The sequence below is a fragment of the Misgurnus anguillicaudatus genome, chromosome 13 (assembly GCF_027580225.2).
Source record: "Misgurnus anguillicaudatus chromosome 13, ASM2758022v2, whole genome shotgun sequence".
Taxonomy (NCBI): Eukaryota; Metazoa; Chordata; class Actinopteri; order Cypriniformes; family Cobitidae; genus Misgurnus; species Misgurnus anguillicaudatus.
Window position 1 is genome coordinate 16808258 of NC_073349.2, and position 16470 is coordinate 16824727.

The 16470-nt window shown below is 36.7% G+C and overlaps 1 protein-coding gene and 1 long non-coding RNA gene across 15 annotated transcripts in view; both read left to right on the top strand.

Annotated features, from left to right (window-relative positions):
* Positions 1-7519: 7519 nt before the first annotated feature.
* LOC141369393 (uncharacterized) lies at positions 7520-10626 on the top strand. The gene is made up of 2 exons (XR_012373070.1): positions 7520-9799; positions 10371-10626. It is a non-coding gene; the product is annotated as an uncharacterized lncRNA (long non-coding RNA).
* A 515-nt stretch (positions 10627-11141) lies between these two features.
* rap1gapa (RAP1 GTPase activating protein a) overlaps positions 11142-16470 on the top strand; it is a 112390-nt gene continuing 107061 nt past the window's right edge. For 3 of the 14 annotated variants that reach the window (XM_073875208.1, XM_073875214.1, XM_073875212.1), the window contains exon 1: positions 12053-12197. In XM_073875208.1, the coding sequence (XP_073731309.1) occupies positions 12079-12197 (119 nt within the window). In that variant the 5' untranslated portion in view covers positions 12053-12078. Of the gene's footprint in view, positions 11416-12049; positions 12198-16470 lie in introns of those variants that run through there. The other 11 variants (XM_073875219.1, XM_073875222.1, XM_073875227.1 and 8 more) reach the window with 7 other exon arrangements.

Here is a 16470-nt window from a genome sequence, read left to right on the forward strand (position 1 = left end):
TCTCAAGTCAAGTCAAGTCCCTAGTCTTTAACTTCCAAGTCCGAGTCAAGTCTCAAGTATTTTATTTTTTGTCAAGTCACAAGTCACAAAAATAGCGACTCAAGTCGACTCGAGTCCAAGTCACCAAGTCACAAGTCCCCATGTCTGATAAATACTATCTTTTACTGATAAGTTGTTTACAGTAAATGTTTTGCAAGTCACATAAATTTGTCAACGTTGGCTCAGAAGATGAATATTTCCAAAAAAATATTAGAAATACATACGGGCAGTTGTTGAAATTGTGTGGTATTATAAAACTGATGTAATTGTATTGATAATCTGGCTTTGGATACAGTTGATAAGAAATGACTTATGTTTTCAGGCTTCAACATTGATTTCACTGAGAGAGATATTTGCATGTGAACAAGCTGGCTGCATTTTCTCAGATCATTTGAGTTTGCTTCCTCTTGACCTGATGTCTTTTCATGCATTTTTTCTAACTCCAGAGTTTAGAGAGATACATTTGTGCATGTATGCGCACATGCGGTTGTGCATTTCAATATTTTATGCTGTTTTTAATATTTATGAATTTGAGAAAGAACAGTGTGTCCTCCCTGAATCCTGACTGAATTCCAGCTTGAGGGATTCATGCTCATTTGCTTTGTTTATGTAATCATTGTCACTCCAGCTGTTCATGTCATCCACTGCGTGACTTTTTCCTCTTTTTACCCCATAACAAAATATTCGCCATGCTGGTGCTTTGAATATCGCAGGACTCCGGGCAAAATTCCAGATGTTGTAACTGAAACATCACAAATGAACCATAGAAATGTTATTTAAGTTAGCTCCATAATAAACAAATGCAGTAAAAATCTTTATAAAAATAATTATAAAAAAAGCAATAGAATATATATAAATATATTTATACCTATTTAGATGATGTACATGTAAGCACTATAGTTCTGGTTTAAATGAAATTTCATCTCTCTTTTCTAGCATCAACAATTCATACTGTGAGTGCCTGTGCCATCAAATATACATTAAAATAAGCCAGTCTGTCTTGGACTGCTTTCTCTCAGGGAGATCTAGGTTAATGAATGAAGATGATGATGAAAGATGAATGATGCTAAGAGAAGAAACGCTCAGGAAATCTAGCAATAAGAAAAACACCTAATTGTTTATTTTCTTGCCTCAGGAACCAAATAAAGCCAGATTAGATGCTCACTTGGAAAAGAACAAGCCCTCTCTTGACACCCATGGCCATCTATTATTTCCCAATAATTATATAGTACAGCTAAAAAAGAAATAAAAACAAAGGTGACTTTTTAGCTTTCTGGATGGCAACAATTAGGAAAGTAATTTGTATTGTGTTTTTCAGTCCCTGCAACTTGCCAAATAGCTTTGATGCCATGTATTGGTACTCCTCCACTTTCCTGTAGCTGTAGGGAGGAAGGAAGCTCTGAATTTCATTACGACAGAGATAATGACTATGTATAAGAACAGTTCAGGGATGAGAGGTGTGATTAACTTTCTCTTTTTAAATGCCGATAAACTCGGCTGTACAGTAGGAACCGAGGGAGGAATTGTACGTGAAGCTTTGGTTTGTTTTTTGTTGCTGGTTTAAAGGCGCTCCTGAGGGGTCGTCTTTGATGTGTGCAAGACTCTAGACTGGAGTCGTGGCTGATGTGAAGGGATTAGAACCGAGATAAACACTTGAAGGAATCAATGATTTTTATTGTACAAACGCAGCTGCTTGCGGTTGTGTGTGCGCACAAGAGGGTGGAACGCAACTGTTATATTGATTCAGTGAGGAAGACTCATGCACATTTAAATCCCCTTTGGTTTGAGGTCAAGGGGATTTTAAATGCTATTTACCACAAAAATTGTGTTTGTTTAATTTATTAATACAAAATAGCCTATATATAGTCATGATGCAAACTTGCATATCCTTGCAAACAAACCAAAATTTTGCCATTTGATTGATTGTCACATCTCTACATTTGTTTTTATTGCCTGTAGCTCTCAGACATGGCGAAAAATATATGCATGACACATCTGCAGTAAAGATACATTTTATGATCATAAATAGGGATGAAACGCATTACTTGCCTGACATAAGAAAATTCATGAACAAGTCTTGATTAAAATAGTAAGAGATATGCTTTAATAAGGATACCACATTCCCCATTCGCAGCATGTAATGTGGTATATTGCATTTACACACTGCAACAGAAGGAGCCACAGAGGATAATTTATTGATTTATCAGTTCATAAAAACAGCAAACAACCTAAATCAATTATGAATTACAGTATAATGTGTTGTTATATTATACACACAGGTCATTTTGTTGGGACTTGGGTGATTTACTCATTTAAGTGAGCACACAAAATGTCAACTAATGGAATCAGTATCAATGCTGTTCTGATAGAAAGACTACACAACCTAATCTCCAGTGTTAAATGTCCACTGCTGGTGTCACCTACCATTTATTATTACCTGTGATTTTGCTGTGTATGGAACCTTAAAGGGACAGTTCACCCAAAAATAAAATTTCTGTTATCATTTACTCATTTGTTCATCATTTGTTCTTTGTTCTGCTGAAGACAAATGCATTCTGAAAAATGTTTGTAACCAAGCAGATCTGGGACACCATTGACTTACACAGTAGACTATGAAAGTTAATGGTGCCCCAGATGGTTATTAACATTTTTTCATATGTGTTCAGCAGAACAAATCAATGATGACAGAATTTTCATTTTACGGTGGCCTATCCCTTTAAGGGTTAGATTTACTAACAGAATTTGTTACATGGCAATAACTTCAGGGACATATCATATCTGTGCTTTTATTAATATACAATAGGATTTCCCAAATTGTGGAATCTCTATAGACCCCATCAATCATTCAAAAATGCAAAAAAGTGCCTTACACAGTTAAAGGGGCCATGGCATGAAAATCGGACTTTTCCATGTTTAAGTGCTATGATTGGGTCCATATGCTGCTATCAACCTAGAAAATTTGAAAAAGATCAACCCAGTAACTTAGTTTTGGTAAACCATTCTCTACAAGCACATGAAAAAATAGGTCGTTGAAATTTGGCTTTCCTTATGATGTCATAAGGAGCTCTTTTTATAATACCACCCCTTAATCCAACCACAGCACTGCCATTTAGTGCAGAGAGAAAATAATTCACAGAACAATTGAGTTTCAATTTCAACAAACCACCATCATTTTGATCAGAGTTTAAATTTCATCAGCTCATTTGCATTTTAAAGCACACCCAAAACGGCAAATTTTTGCAAAGTGGCAATTTTAACATGCTATAATAAATTATTTATATGGTATTTTGAGCTAAAACTTCACATATGTGCTCTGGGGACACCAAAGATTTATTTGACATCTTTAAAAGTCCTGTGACATGGCCCCTTTAAATGGCTGTGATTATTACATGCACAGTAATATTTTGATTAAATGCACATTCATTTGAACAAATATGTTCTCCAGAGACATTGTCCAATTATTTTATTTTTACTACATCAAGTACTCATTACCTTGCAGCCACAGTGGACCTTGTAGATTTTGATTTTATATACAACAGGTAGCTTTTGGCAAGCTGAATAAATCTGTGTACCACCTGTGTCTCAAAGGTTCAACCCATCTCCCGACATAGCCTGTGGTTAAATCAGGGTCATGCTAAGAGTTCACATCACATAATAGATTCTCAGAACAGACTCGGTCTAAATAACTGACTGCATCATCTTAATGAACTCTTTCTTTCTCTTTTCTATTATTGTCGAGCTGTTTCTTATATCCATAATACAGTCCAACTACTCTATAAGTCAGTCAAAGTGATTTAAAAGTGTTATGTGGAAATCTAAAGTATCATTAGCAGTTGCAACTGTACAGTATATCTGTGGTGTAGTGTATACAGAATTGGTGTGTAAGCTGATGAACAGCAGATAGATTCAGCTCTTTTTTGGTAATAAACTGTGCAAAGCATTACTTTGATGGGTTAAGATATGATAATATATCTAGGATAGAGAATGGGCTATGAGGGATAAAGACATGATTTGGAAATGCCAAGACAGAATTGTACAGTAGGCAAAAACACACCCTCCAAGAAAGCAAATCTATGTTTTTGTAACCCATAAGCTTGTGATTTATTCTGTACTTCACAATTTATTTCTGGGGAAGCTGTTTTAAACAGCTTGTTTTAAAAACTCTTGATATTAGAATAGACCTTTATATTCATGATTTAAAAAAAAATATTTTTCAATAATATGCGCAGCTGTTGTTTTCATGCAGTTGGCATAAGGGACAGAACCTGTTTTTCAAAAGCTGTTTTTGGAAGAGGATGCCATTTACAATGCTGACAGTCTAAAATGCAAACACATAGCCTCTCTTTGCCTTGTTTTTTTATGTTACCCTTGTTCTTTCTACAAAATGTCAAAGTTACTTTGTGGTTAGTGGGTCATTTATGCTACCCAAGTCTTTACCTCAAAATTGAAAGAAATGCAACCCCTGAAACCAACATTGACATTTAAAAATTTGGAGTGAGTGTTGATGTCTTCCTTGGAAATGTAGCAATAGAGAAGGGTTTTAAAATGAAAGAGCAACCAAGGGTGCAGTTCTATCAAATAAAATGGATTACAGTGAAGATATTACATTTCAAGACAGATACTATTAAATTCGAAGCCAAAAGCCCAGTGCAATGCAAATCCTTGTCTTAGTTGTCAATGACTTTAAATACAGTTTTTAAGGCGTATGGTCTTACATTGAAAGCCCATTTGTTTAAGAGATCTTGTGAGTATAATACATTTTGAACAAGTGTTTAACTTCTTTAATCTATTCTGATTTGCAAAATGCTTTTAGGAAAATTGTAGAAAGGTTTTGTGAAAATAGATGCTGCATGGGCTTCCAGAATGCAATATATTCTTTATCTAAGGAATAATGTATAGGCAGCAGGTTGTTATCACAGAAAGCCCCGACAGTGTGATCAGTGGTGCTTATTTCGAGATAACAATCAGCTGTCATTATCCAGCTTATTACACAGCTATTTACCTCATAAGTAAGGTAAGCAACATTAAATGTTGATCTGAAGCATTTATTTGCTCAGTTTTAATGCATCTGCAAGAAAACTTGTTTAATTTTTAAGTTGATAAAAAGCTTGATTATTTTAAAGGGGCCATGGCATGAAAATCTGACTTGTTCCATGTTTAAGTGCTATGATTGGGTCCATATGCTGCTATCAACCTAGAAAATTTGAAAAAGATCAACCCAGTAACTTAGTTTTGGTAAACCATTCTCTACAAGCACATGAAAAAATAGGTCGTTGAAATTTGGCTCTCATTATGATGTCATAAGGAGCTCTTTATATAATAATACCACCCCTTAATCCAACCACAGCACTGCCATTTAGTGCAGAGAGAAAATAATTCACAGAACAACTGAGTTTCAATTTCAACAAACCACCATCATTGTGATCAGAGTTTGAATTTCATCAGCTCATTTGCATTTCAAAGGACACCCAAAACGGCACATTTTTGCACACACCTACAAAGTGGCAATTTTAACATGCTATAATAAATTATTTAGATGGTATTTTGAGCTAAAACTTCACATATGTGCTCTGGGGAAACCAAAGATTTATTTGGCATCTTAAAAAGTCCTGTGACATGGCCCCTTTAAAATATACTGCTTATATGTAATACATGTTTGTAAAAATAGATCTTAAAATATATTATAAACCCATTCTTATACTCACATAAACAATCTGTTTTTGAAAATATTTAAATAATATAATAATACTTAAATAATGACATATTCTAGAAAATACATTTACAGTTTTGGATTGGATCAATGAATGTAATATATTAAGGCAGCTCAAACATGCATTTAAGTCTGGGACTACGATAAGTCCTGTCCGGGACATCACCCCATTGTGTTTTAAGCTTGGAGTGACCTAGTCAAAGCCCAGACCTTAACCTCATAGAGATGCTGTGGAATGACCTCAAGAGAGCAGTTCACCGTTCACACCAGACTTATTGAAGTTGAACCAGTTTTGTAAAGGGGAATGGGCAAAAAATCCTTCTAAACGATGTGCAGGTCTGATTCTACTGAAATTGTTTGCTTGAATTAATTCTGCCAAAGGAGGTTTAACAAGCTATTAAATCTAATTTTTTTTTCGAGGGCGAACAATGCGAAGTTTGTCACAACATGTATGTAGCCCGTCATGTGTGTGGTTCGTCATTTCAAAATATGTGTTCGGCGCATCGAGTGAACCTATGTGCATCATGTGTCTTGTCAAAATAAGTGCCTGCTGCATACGGGTCTAAAGGGTTTATGATAAAAGAGACGCTCGCGTTTGCCTGTTTACTGTTAAGGGAGTGTCTTGCGTGTATTTTGTGAACGTGAGCGTCTCTTTTATCATAAATGGTTTTGACGCGTGTGCAGCAGGCACTTATTTTGACATAACATGTGATGCACATGGTTCACATGACACTCCAAACACATCTTTTGAATTTGCGCCCCTCGGATGAGCAGTCACCAGCCGCCACTGATTAAATCCAAGGGTTCACATTTTATGGCAAATCACTGTAGAAAACCAGTTCATTCCTAGGGGTTCACATACTTTCTCTTGCCACTGTAAGTAACTTAGTAACTTAAGGAAAATATATTTGCCATATATAGTCTATTTTTGTTCAGGACATTTATTTGGCTTAAATCAATAAAATCCATGCTTTAATTTATTATGAATGCTTGGTCACTGGTTAGTCCCTGATCAACCAATCACGACGAAGACATGATTTTCAACCCAATTTGCACTGTAAGACTGAAGACTTAACCCTGGTTTACTTACAGTAAAGTATCCTTTTAACCTTTTTACTTCTTGTACTTTAACATAGCAGTAAGCTGAACCATCTACTCTGTTTTAACTGCAAATTACTACAATTATTCTAAAATATGTTCAATTTTCTTATCAACACAATACTGTGTGATATTTAAGTGGTCAACAATGATATTTAATGTACTTAATAAGAAAATACATTATTGTTTAACAACCATCTTAAGTTGGGTCATAAAACAGATGTCTTTGTGTGCTGTTCTACTAGCACTAAAGATATTCTAATATCAGCATAAATTTAGAAAACATTAATTCATTTCATCGTACCATTTGGACTGTTGTCTGCAGCAGGTAAAAAAAGAAGAAGAACAAATCCCATGCCTGGATGTTTTTCAGATCAGGTAAACTGTCACTCAAAACGCTGACTTCCAGCCCATCGATGCCTCGAAACTCTCATCGGTGATGCCATTGGTGTCATAGCTGAGTTTCTATCCAAACATCCAAATCTTCTCCAGATTCGCAAAAAAAGAAAAAACAAAGAAATGCGAATTGGGTGCCTTTCCACCAAGTTGTTCTGAGCAAATGACGCTGGTATTGGTAACCTAGTAACCAACAGTAAACAAAACAATGTAGGCCTATGCGTAGAAAATGGAATATCACTGCATGTAGTCACAATGTGGCAATTTATTAATTTATTAAATATTATTTGCAATGCAGCTTGAAATTGCCAAGCTGAATGCTGTGCACAGAAGAAGAAATGCAGACTTTTTATGAAGGCACTAGCAGCAAGGACATTGCGACGACGTACGTTGAGCCCCATATGGTAAAGACAACTCCTCGTGGGTTTAATGTGCACGTTTCCATATCCCATTTTTAGCATTTACTCTATTTCGCATAAATCAAAAACCACCTCAAGCGAGCGTAAAAACTTTTTTGCGAATCAAGAGATGTTTAATCAAAATTTGTCGTTTCCATCATGCCATACTTTAAAATGCGCATAAAATCATGGTGATGTAATCTATGGCTAGTGAGAGAGACACACAAGACACGGTTTTAGATGAGTGGTCAAGTGGTCGAAAACACTGGTGAACACACACCAATACTCTATTGTGTACTCGATGTATCGTTTTCTCGCTTTGTAAAGTTTGTGTCTCTTTCTATGATCTTCTTCGTCTTCGCTCAGACAATCACTGAAATGAGTGAGTGGGTGACGCGCTTTACTATGGAACGCGTGCATTACTGTATGATGTCACAATACTCACGATTGTCACACTGTACTGTAGAACGCTGGTCACGCATCAGTGCACTGAGCTGGATTCCGCATAACGTCATAATATTAAAGCGCCGCGCCGCCATATTGGTAAGTAAACTATTTAAGGATTTCTATTTATCGCTTATCGCGGTCAAAAAAGACAAATATTGCAGCTAACCGTAGTACGCACATATAACAAAGTTAAAATAATTTCTGATGTAAGTCAATGACGCCCTCTGTCGATGGGCATACCAAACACCTCAGCTTTTAACAATTCTTAAGGCTTCACCTTTCACTAAAAATAGGGCAATCGAGTCATTTTTTTACTCTTATGCTAGTTATTTCATAGTACTTTTACTGTACTGGCAATGAAACGGTAGTTTAGTCAGTAATTGAAATGCCTTATTTTCACAAATGTCACTTTAGTCATTTTATTGGTATTTGACAGCCTTTCTTTGCAAACCCATCTAAGTGCCTTTTCAAAGTGCTTCCTCTTTGGACAAAACAAAGTAACTGCAAAATTAACTAAAGATGCAAAATAGATGTGAAAAATGAAGAAACTAAACCCATACATTAGGGGGCGCTGTGATCCATGTGACTGCCACATATACAGTACGTTGTATTCATCTGTACTGGATTTGTGTATTAATTTTCCTCAGCAATGTCGTGTAAAAAATCTGCCGGTTGACATATAAAATTGGTCGATAAATAAAATTAAAGTTACATTCGTTAAAAGAATAATTATTGTTTCCTCTAAAACCAATTTACAAAAGGTATTTTTTACTGTTAAAGGGGTCATATTATGAGATTATTTTTAAAGATGTAAAATAAATATTTGTTGTCATGCTTGCAGAAAATGGCTTACCCAAACGAAGTTACTAGTTTCAGTGTTTCCCCTACCATTATATACCTTGAAGGTCAAGTAGATTTGATTTGATTTTCTTTGAAGCGCCAGAGAACAATTTGTTATTTTATTAAACAAACTAAACAGCCCTCAAGTAATATGTTATTTATCTTATTTCCACGATGGCATGTTTTTTCTGTCTGTGTTTGTGCGTTTACAATTATCCAATTGAGTGCGCACATTTATATTTTACTGTTCGGCTTAATTACTTCGCACGCTCGCTCCCGTGTTGTGTGCAGCGCGCGCCTCTGTCTCCCATAACTGAAAATGTGACGGGTGTTTTCAAAGTCCGTTCCTCCGTATACTTTCTTTTTTTGCATAAACATCAACAGTCACGGATGTTACTGACAGAGAAGACGACTGATCGAGTCTGGAATGATTTGCTGACTTATGAAAGAAAATCAGACACAGTCGATAAATTTAAGTCTAAACTAAAGACATTTCTCTTTAACAAAACATTCACATAATTTGTCTAGTAAATTTACTTTACTTATCCCGCAAATCCGTAAAAAAAGCATTCACATAACTCGTCTGGGTAATATATTTATGCGCTATAGCTGGCTGTATGGAACCGAGCGGATATTAAACCACAATACTGTGTGACACTTGCATTACATGTGAACGGCCCCTACGCTAATAGGATTTTGTTTCTCTTTCCCTGTCTCGTCCTCATTCCCGAGGACAATGGGACTAACAGACCCAGTTCCGGCTACCGTGGAGGTCATCACGCAACTGATCTACTGGCCTTCCTTCAATGTGATGCCCAGCCGATGTCAGACCAACAACCACCAGCTGCCCCCATCTAATCTACTTATCCAGGTATACATACATACATATATATTATGGTTTAATCTCCATAAAATAAAAATATACCTATTATATAATATATCCTCTATAGAATCAGCTGTCTGTCTCTCTCCCAAGGGGTTTTTTCCCCTCCTAGGACTTTTCGCCCACAGGATTTTTCAAGGGTTTTTTCAACCCCTGGGGAGTCTGCTGACATTGGCTTAAATAAGCACCCTCTATCATACGTTACATTTTTACTATGCTCACTAGAATGGTTAATCTTAACAATAAAGCGCTATATAAATAAAATGGAATTGAATTAAACACGACAAACACAAGTAAAAAAATTAGATTTTATATTGTCTAAAACGTATGTATGTATTTCATGTGTTTACAAGCACATCAGAAAGTTTTAGTGTATCTCCCTTTAGATACATTATGGATATATCTAATATATATATTACCCCATGATGATTTTGGTCTGCCAGAATTCTTAACAACTGAAGACATACATGTGATGGATTTATCAACAAAATCTCCATTTATACTTTACTTTTACTATACCTTTACTTCTGAATGGATATATTTTTCCTTTTTATTTCAGTAGGACTTCTTGCAGCTCTAAAAGCTCTACTCAGCAAGCATATCAGCTTGGAAGTGAGCCTTGCTAAACTGCAAGTACTTGATCCTCGAACCTGAAAGGATGGGGGTTTGAACCCCTGCAGCCCACTTGGCACATGCCCATACATATAAGGGCTACTGTTGCTGTAGATGATGCAACTGTTACTTCTGTTCACAATGTTGTGCTTTTCTGTACATTTTCTCTAATATGAAATTGTATATTTAATAAATAACATTTACAGATTTTATTATGATTACTTGATTATCGTTATTATTATTTTTGTTTTTTTACTTACAGTTTAGTATTGTGTTCCTTGTAGTTAACTATGTGTGATTCCTCATATAACAGAAATCTAATAATTAAAATATGATGCTATAGCACAAACTGAAATTCCTATAGGATGTATCACGATGTCCAACATTTTTTTATCAAATAGGATCCTATAGGACAATCTCAAATTCAAATGTCACAAAGTACACACTATTTTGTTTAATCATTTGAAAATATAATGTCATATATGTTGTTAAAATACATACTTATATTTGAATATTGGAATCCGCAACTGGCCAATCAGAATCGAGCATTTTAGAGTGTCGCGTAATAAAGTCAGACAGTGAACTATTAGAAAATTGAATTACTAACGGATTGTATGTCTAATGGTTTCACATGAACTCCAGCAATCCTTAATAAATAGATTTTAACATACACATATATTAACTCTATGATTAATCAGACAGCAGCACTGTCTCAGTAGGTCAGATCTATGGTGGGGATCAGGGGCTGTCACATAAATATCTCCGAATCCTCGTCGTCGATTTAAGGAGGAGTATGAGAAGCTGAGCTATATTATTCAGAACATTAGTAAGCCTTCCTACTGCACTGCTATTCTCAGACAGTGCTTGCAGTACAGCATAAACAAATCTTCCGAGATTGTCTAGTTTAGTGCACAGTGTAGTTTTACTGGGTGCGCCCAGCATCACTGGACATACGGAACACAAGAGAAGTAAACATAGGGACGCAGAATAAGGTAAGATGCTTTAATTTATTAAGATTTGTATTTTTGCTCTAATAAAAAGTAGGGTGTAAAATAATTGCATGCCTACACGAGCTTTTGCGATTTCATATTCTGAATTAATTCAGTTTTCAGTTCAAGTTCAGTAATGTGTCCACGCATGTTGTGCATGCCTGTTTCAGTCAGCCTACCTACAGTAGGCAACAACACATAAAAGTGAGCTAATACAGTATGAAACGTACCCATGCGCAAACATGCACGCGCATATGATACCCAAACCTGTTTAAGCGGCACATTTGATTTTTGAGACACCATTCATCGAACAGTCGCTTTAATTTGTTTAAAAAACACAATGTGGGCATTCAAACTTACCAACTAGGGACGCTATCTGTTCCAGTATTGTACCGAAAATCTTTTCACTAGATTGTATACCAATAAAAAAAATACTAACGACACTGACAATACTGCTGTTAGTTGTTTGTCCAATCTCTGTCGGTGGTTGTGTAAAAAGAACAATCAAAGTTTGATTCTTGAGCGATTCACTTTGGAGTCGGTTCCATCGAATGAATTGATCATACAGGTGAACAGAATCGGTCCGCGATTCAGTCTGTTTCCGTTGGACTTCGGTTGGAGAGGTAACAGTTACACATGGGTACTTCAAAACTCAGAAATCTCAGGATGAAGTTGTTATACTTTAGACTAAAATTTATTAAAATCAAAACTGTCAAATGCATTCATTCGCTTCCGGCGACATGTTCAGTTCAGCATGTGCGCGAATCTGAATGGCAATTATCCAGGTAAGTTAGACGCAAACAATGTCAAAACACACTGACTAAAATATAAAGCCTGGTCATGGTGAACTAACGTTTGCTTTAATTCTATGTATTTTACATGTATATAATATATATAGCCTTGTATGATAGATTGATTTAAAAGTGTTTGATATGATATTTCTCTCTGTTGGGTGGCAACTGGCAAAGGTAAGCATAGCACACATTTTATAGACAGCGGTAAACAACATCACAGTTGCTGACTGCTTGCACTGTCAGTGGTATTCATGGGGAAAAGGGCCTCACACACACTCAAGTATGTTTTCCATTCCCAAAAACCATCTCTACAGAAAGAATGACACAAAATGAAGGGGTCTGACTGTGGGTTGCTTGCCATTTCCCTGAATACCAAAACATAGCCCACAACTAAAGCAACTAAGTTAGTTTCTGTTGAGTGTTGTATCTGCGTGTGCATTAAAATCTCCTTTGGAATTAATATAATTAAGTTGAATGTGTTGTGTGTGAAACAAAAACATAAAGCAACCACATTATGGCAGTATAGCAGGGAAAGAATCATGCACCGTTCATGAAGTAAACCTAGCAAGAGGCAGAATATTGGCCAACAAAATCCCTTGTTGCAGAGAGATGTTGTGTGGATTATGAATGTGCAAGACCCACACCAACGCACACACAGTCTTGTTTTTGTGTGGAGCAAATTATGTTTTATTACAGGCAGTGGATTGAGGCAAAGATCCCGATCTCTTGCTCTGATCATCTACTGTATCTGTAGCCTTGGGGTTGGATGGTTTTGCAGAAGCCACTCTTGTTTTCTTGCTCAGGTCAAGTGTACTGCTCCTGTGCTCAGGGCAGTCAAACCAGATGGGTCCAGAATACTTGGTTTCTCTTTATACCCCTGGCTAATGGCAGTATTACTCCCTGTTTAGAAATAACCATTTAATAAGAGAGCTTTTGTTATGAGCTTTCTTTATTCATGTGTTTTACAGTGACAGAATCTTCAAAGCAATTTCACTTGGATCCCCTTGGTCTTCAAATGCTCATATGACACAAACATGTTTGTTTAGCAATTAAAAGTAAATCATGGGATATTTAGCATAGTGCCTTTAGCTTATATTCATAACCAGCAGAAACTTAAACAGAATCAGTTGACTCAAGCTAAATTTGGACAACTGAATAAGCGTCCAGAGTCTCGCCTCCCAATCATGTGATTCGGTAGGATAATCATGCACATACTTAAAATGCTTTTTGATAAACAAAAAATGGCATACAATGGAGGCCGCATTATCTTTATTTATGATGAAATAGCTCATATTACAATGTCTCATAGCTTGTTGCACGCTCGGTTGTGATTCTGATTTGGCCCAGAGCAATAACATCTAAAAAGATGTGTCTTGTCGGCAGTCTGAAGTTTCCCCTTATGCAATCCTGTATTTTCCAGTGACTCAGACATGAAAATAATTTTAACTTTAGTTTTTGATCTGCCTGTTTGGTATTTTCAGTTTTTGAAGCTGCTGCTGTTTTGAATCTCAAGAAGAGCTTTTCAGATATGATTCAATGAAGTGTCTGGCATGTCTACTGCGTTTTGTGTGCAGCCGGGTTTATTTCCTCTGGTGGGCTGGTCTCTCAGAGCCAGACCATCAGCAAAATGTCTGGTCTAATTTCACAGTTTTTGCCCATGAAATGTCCATGCAGAAAAGAAGACTTTTGATTGACATGTAATGTGAACAGACAGAGACATTGACTAATAATATAGTGTGCCAAAGATGTGATGCCTTGCAATTTTTAAAAATCTGGCGATTGTTTAAACCCATTTTTGATGCTTGGTACGTTTAAACAACAAAGCTGGCTAGCAGTCAGATGAATGATTTCGGTCCTCCTAGTCTTGCTGTTTTGTAAATACAGTATGCGTTATATGTCCGGTGTCTTTCAGGCTGGGTGTAAGCATGCTTGTAAAGCCCTTGCTTGTTTACAACTGGTATTAAGATGTCATTCGGAGCACAAGTGGGTGAGAGAGACAAATTCCAAAGTAATTGTTCAATGCCGTTCATATTATAACGAAAATTATATTACTTCCACACCACCGGACAATAGACAACTTTATGATCTCTTTAAATACAGTAAAATTATTTTTTTAACTATATTTGCCGACTCTCCTCACATTTCCCCTTTTAAAATATAGTTCTCGCATAGTTTTGTTAAATGTGTACGCGAAATAATCTCGAAATGATGTCTACAAGATGCAACACGCTTCGAAGCACAGAAAAGTCTGGCAAAACGACGAAAAAAGACACGAAGGGCGACGCTCCGTTTGAAGGACTGCACGAGGACGACGGCGTACTAGAACAAGTGCAAGTTCAACAGTAATTTAGCCCTGAGAGATTAGTCACTGAAATAACAAGAAGTATCACCGCCGCTATGGATGAAAAATTCGACAGTTTCCTGAGCCAGTTGCAGGACATTGCGAATAAAATACAAGACAACACAAAGCACCTGGATGAAGTTGAAACCCGAGTTTCGGGGGCAGAAGACGAATTAGTATCGACCAAGACAAAACTGGAGCGCGCCTTGCACTGTTTGGAGGACTTAACAGTTAAAGTGGATGATCTAGAAAATAGATCAAGACGAGAGAATTTGATCATTCTAAACTTTCCTGAAGGAGCGGAAGGCGCAAACCCCGTAAAGTTCTTTCAGTCATGGCTACCTACCTTTCTTGGCTTAGGGGATGAGCAGACTCACCTGGATCGCGCTCACAGATTGGGAAGATCACCTTCGCAGCTCCCTGAACGGTCGGGACGTCGCCCGAGGCCGGTGATACTGAAATTACATTATTTCCAGGACAAAGGCAAGATTTTGAACGCGGCGAAGTCCAGTGGTCCGCGGCTTTTCCAGGGCAGTGAGATCTTTTTCGTGCAGGACTTTTCCCAATCGGTGAGGCAACGAAGACGGGGTTTCAATGAAGTTTGTGAACAGTTCAAGAAACTAAATATAAGGTTTGGAATGTCTTTTCCTGCCACTCTGAGGATTGTTTATAACGGCAGTACGATCGTCTGTGATACTCCAGGGAAAGCAGTCGATTTCATTGGAAAACTCGGAGATCCGTCCTAACTTCATACCCAACCTAAGTTGTTTTTCTTGCTAAAACTTGGGAGACTGCTGTAGTTATTTAAGATTGGTTGGCCTCAAATTATGGGACGCACGCGGAACATGTTTTGTGAGTAAAATATTTTTTTTTGAGAACTGTCGTAAACGACCTTATATATCTGTGTTATTTTGAACCAACGTATTTTCTGTACAGCAGCGAATTAAAATGTTAGTCAGGTATGCTATTGGGTTGTCGCCGTTGCTCGATGAGGTGAAGTTTAAGGTCGGTGAGGTTTTTTTTTGCGGGATTTGTGGAGGGAGGGGTTGAGGAAGGACCTGTTTTGGGTGAGACTTTTTCATCTGAAATTAAAATCTTTCTAAGTGGTAAACCACTCCAGTATAACGTACCCTTATCTACTAAGGTAGTAAAGTAATTTTTTGTTGAGGTTTGTGTTTATGTTTGGTTATATTGCTTTTGTGGATTATGTATTTATTTTTTTTATTCGGGGTTCTATTCGGGGAAAAAAGGTAGTGTGCAGCCCAACAGTTTTGGTTGGGTTATTTTTGTTGTTGTTATTGTTTTACAAAAGCAGCATCCTTATCTACACTTTTATTTCAATAGTTGATGGGTGATTTCAAAATGCTTACTCTTAATGTGAAGGGGATGAACCATGCGATTAAACGCAAAAAGATACTGTCCTGGCTTAAAAAAGAAAAAGTCCAAGTGGCATTCTTACAAGAAACACATTTAAATGATATTGAACATGCCAAACTACAGCGAGACTGGGTGGGTCAAGTTTTTTTTTCTTCTTTTAATTCAAAATGTAGAGGTGTTGCAATTTTAGTTCATAAAAAATTCCCACTTAAATTGGAAAGAATGATTAAAGATAAAGAAGGTAGATATGTGATTATTGAGGGCCACCTATATGGAGAAATGGTCACATTAGGTTCTGTATATGCCCCAAATTCTTTTCAAAACACATTTTATGCATCTTTGTTAAAGGATTTGGCATCCTGTTCTAGCCCATTTACTGTTATAGGTGGTGATTACAATTGTGTTATGGATGCTAATCTTGATCGTAAACCACCCCTAGCAACTAGTGACGCCAGAAAGTCTATGCATTTAAAATACCTATGTAATGACCTTAACCTCCTTGATATGTGGAGACTTTTACACCCTAAAGACATAGATTTCACCTTT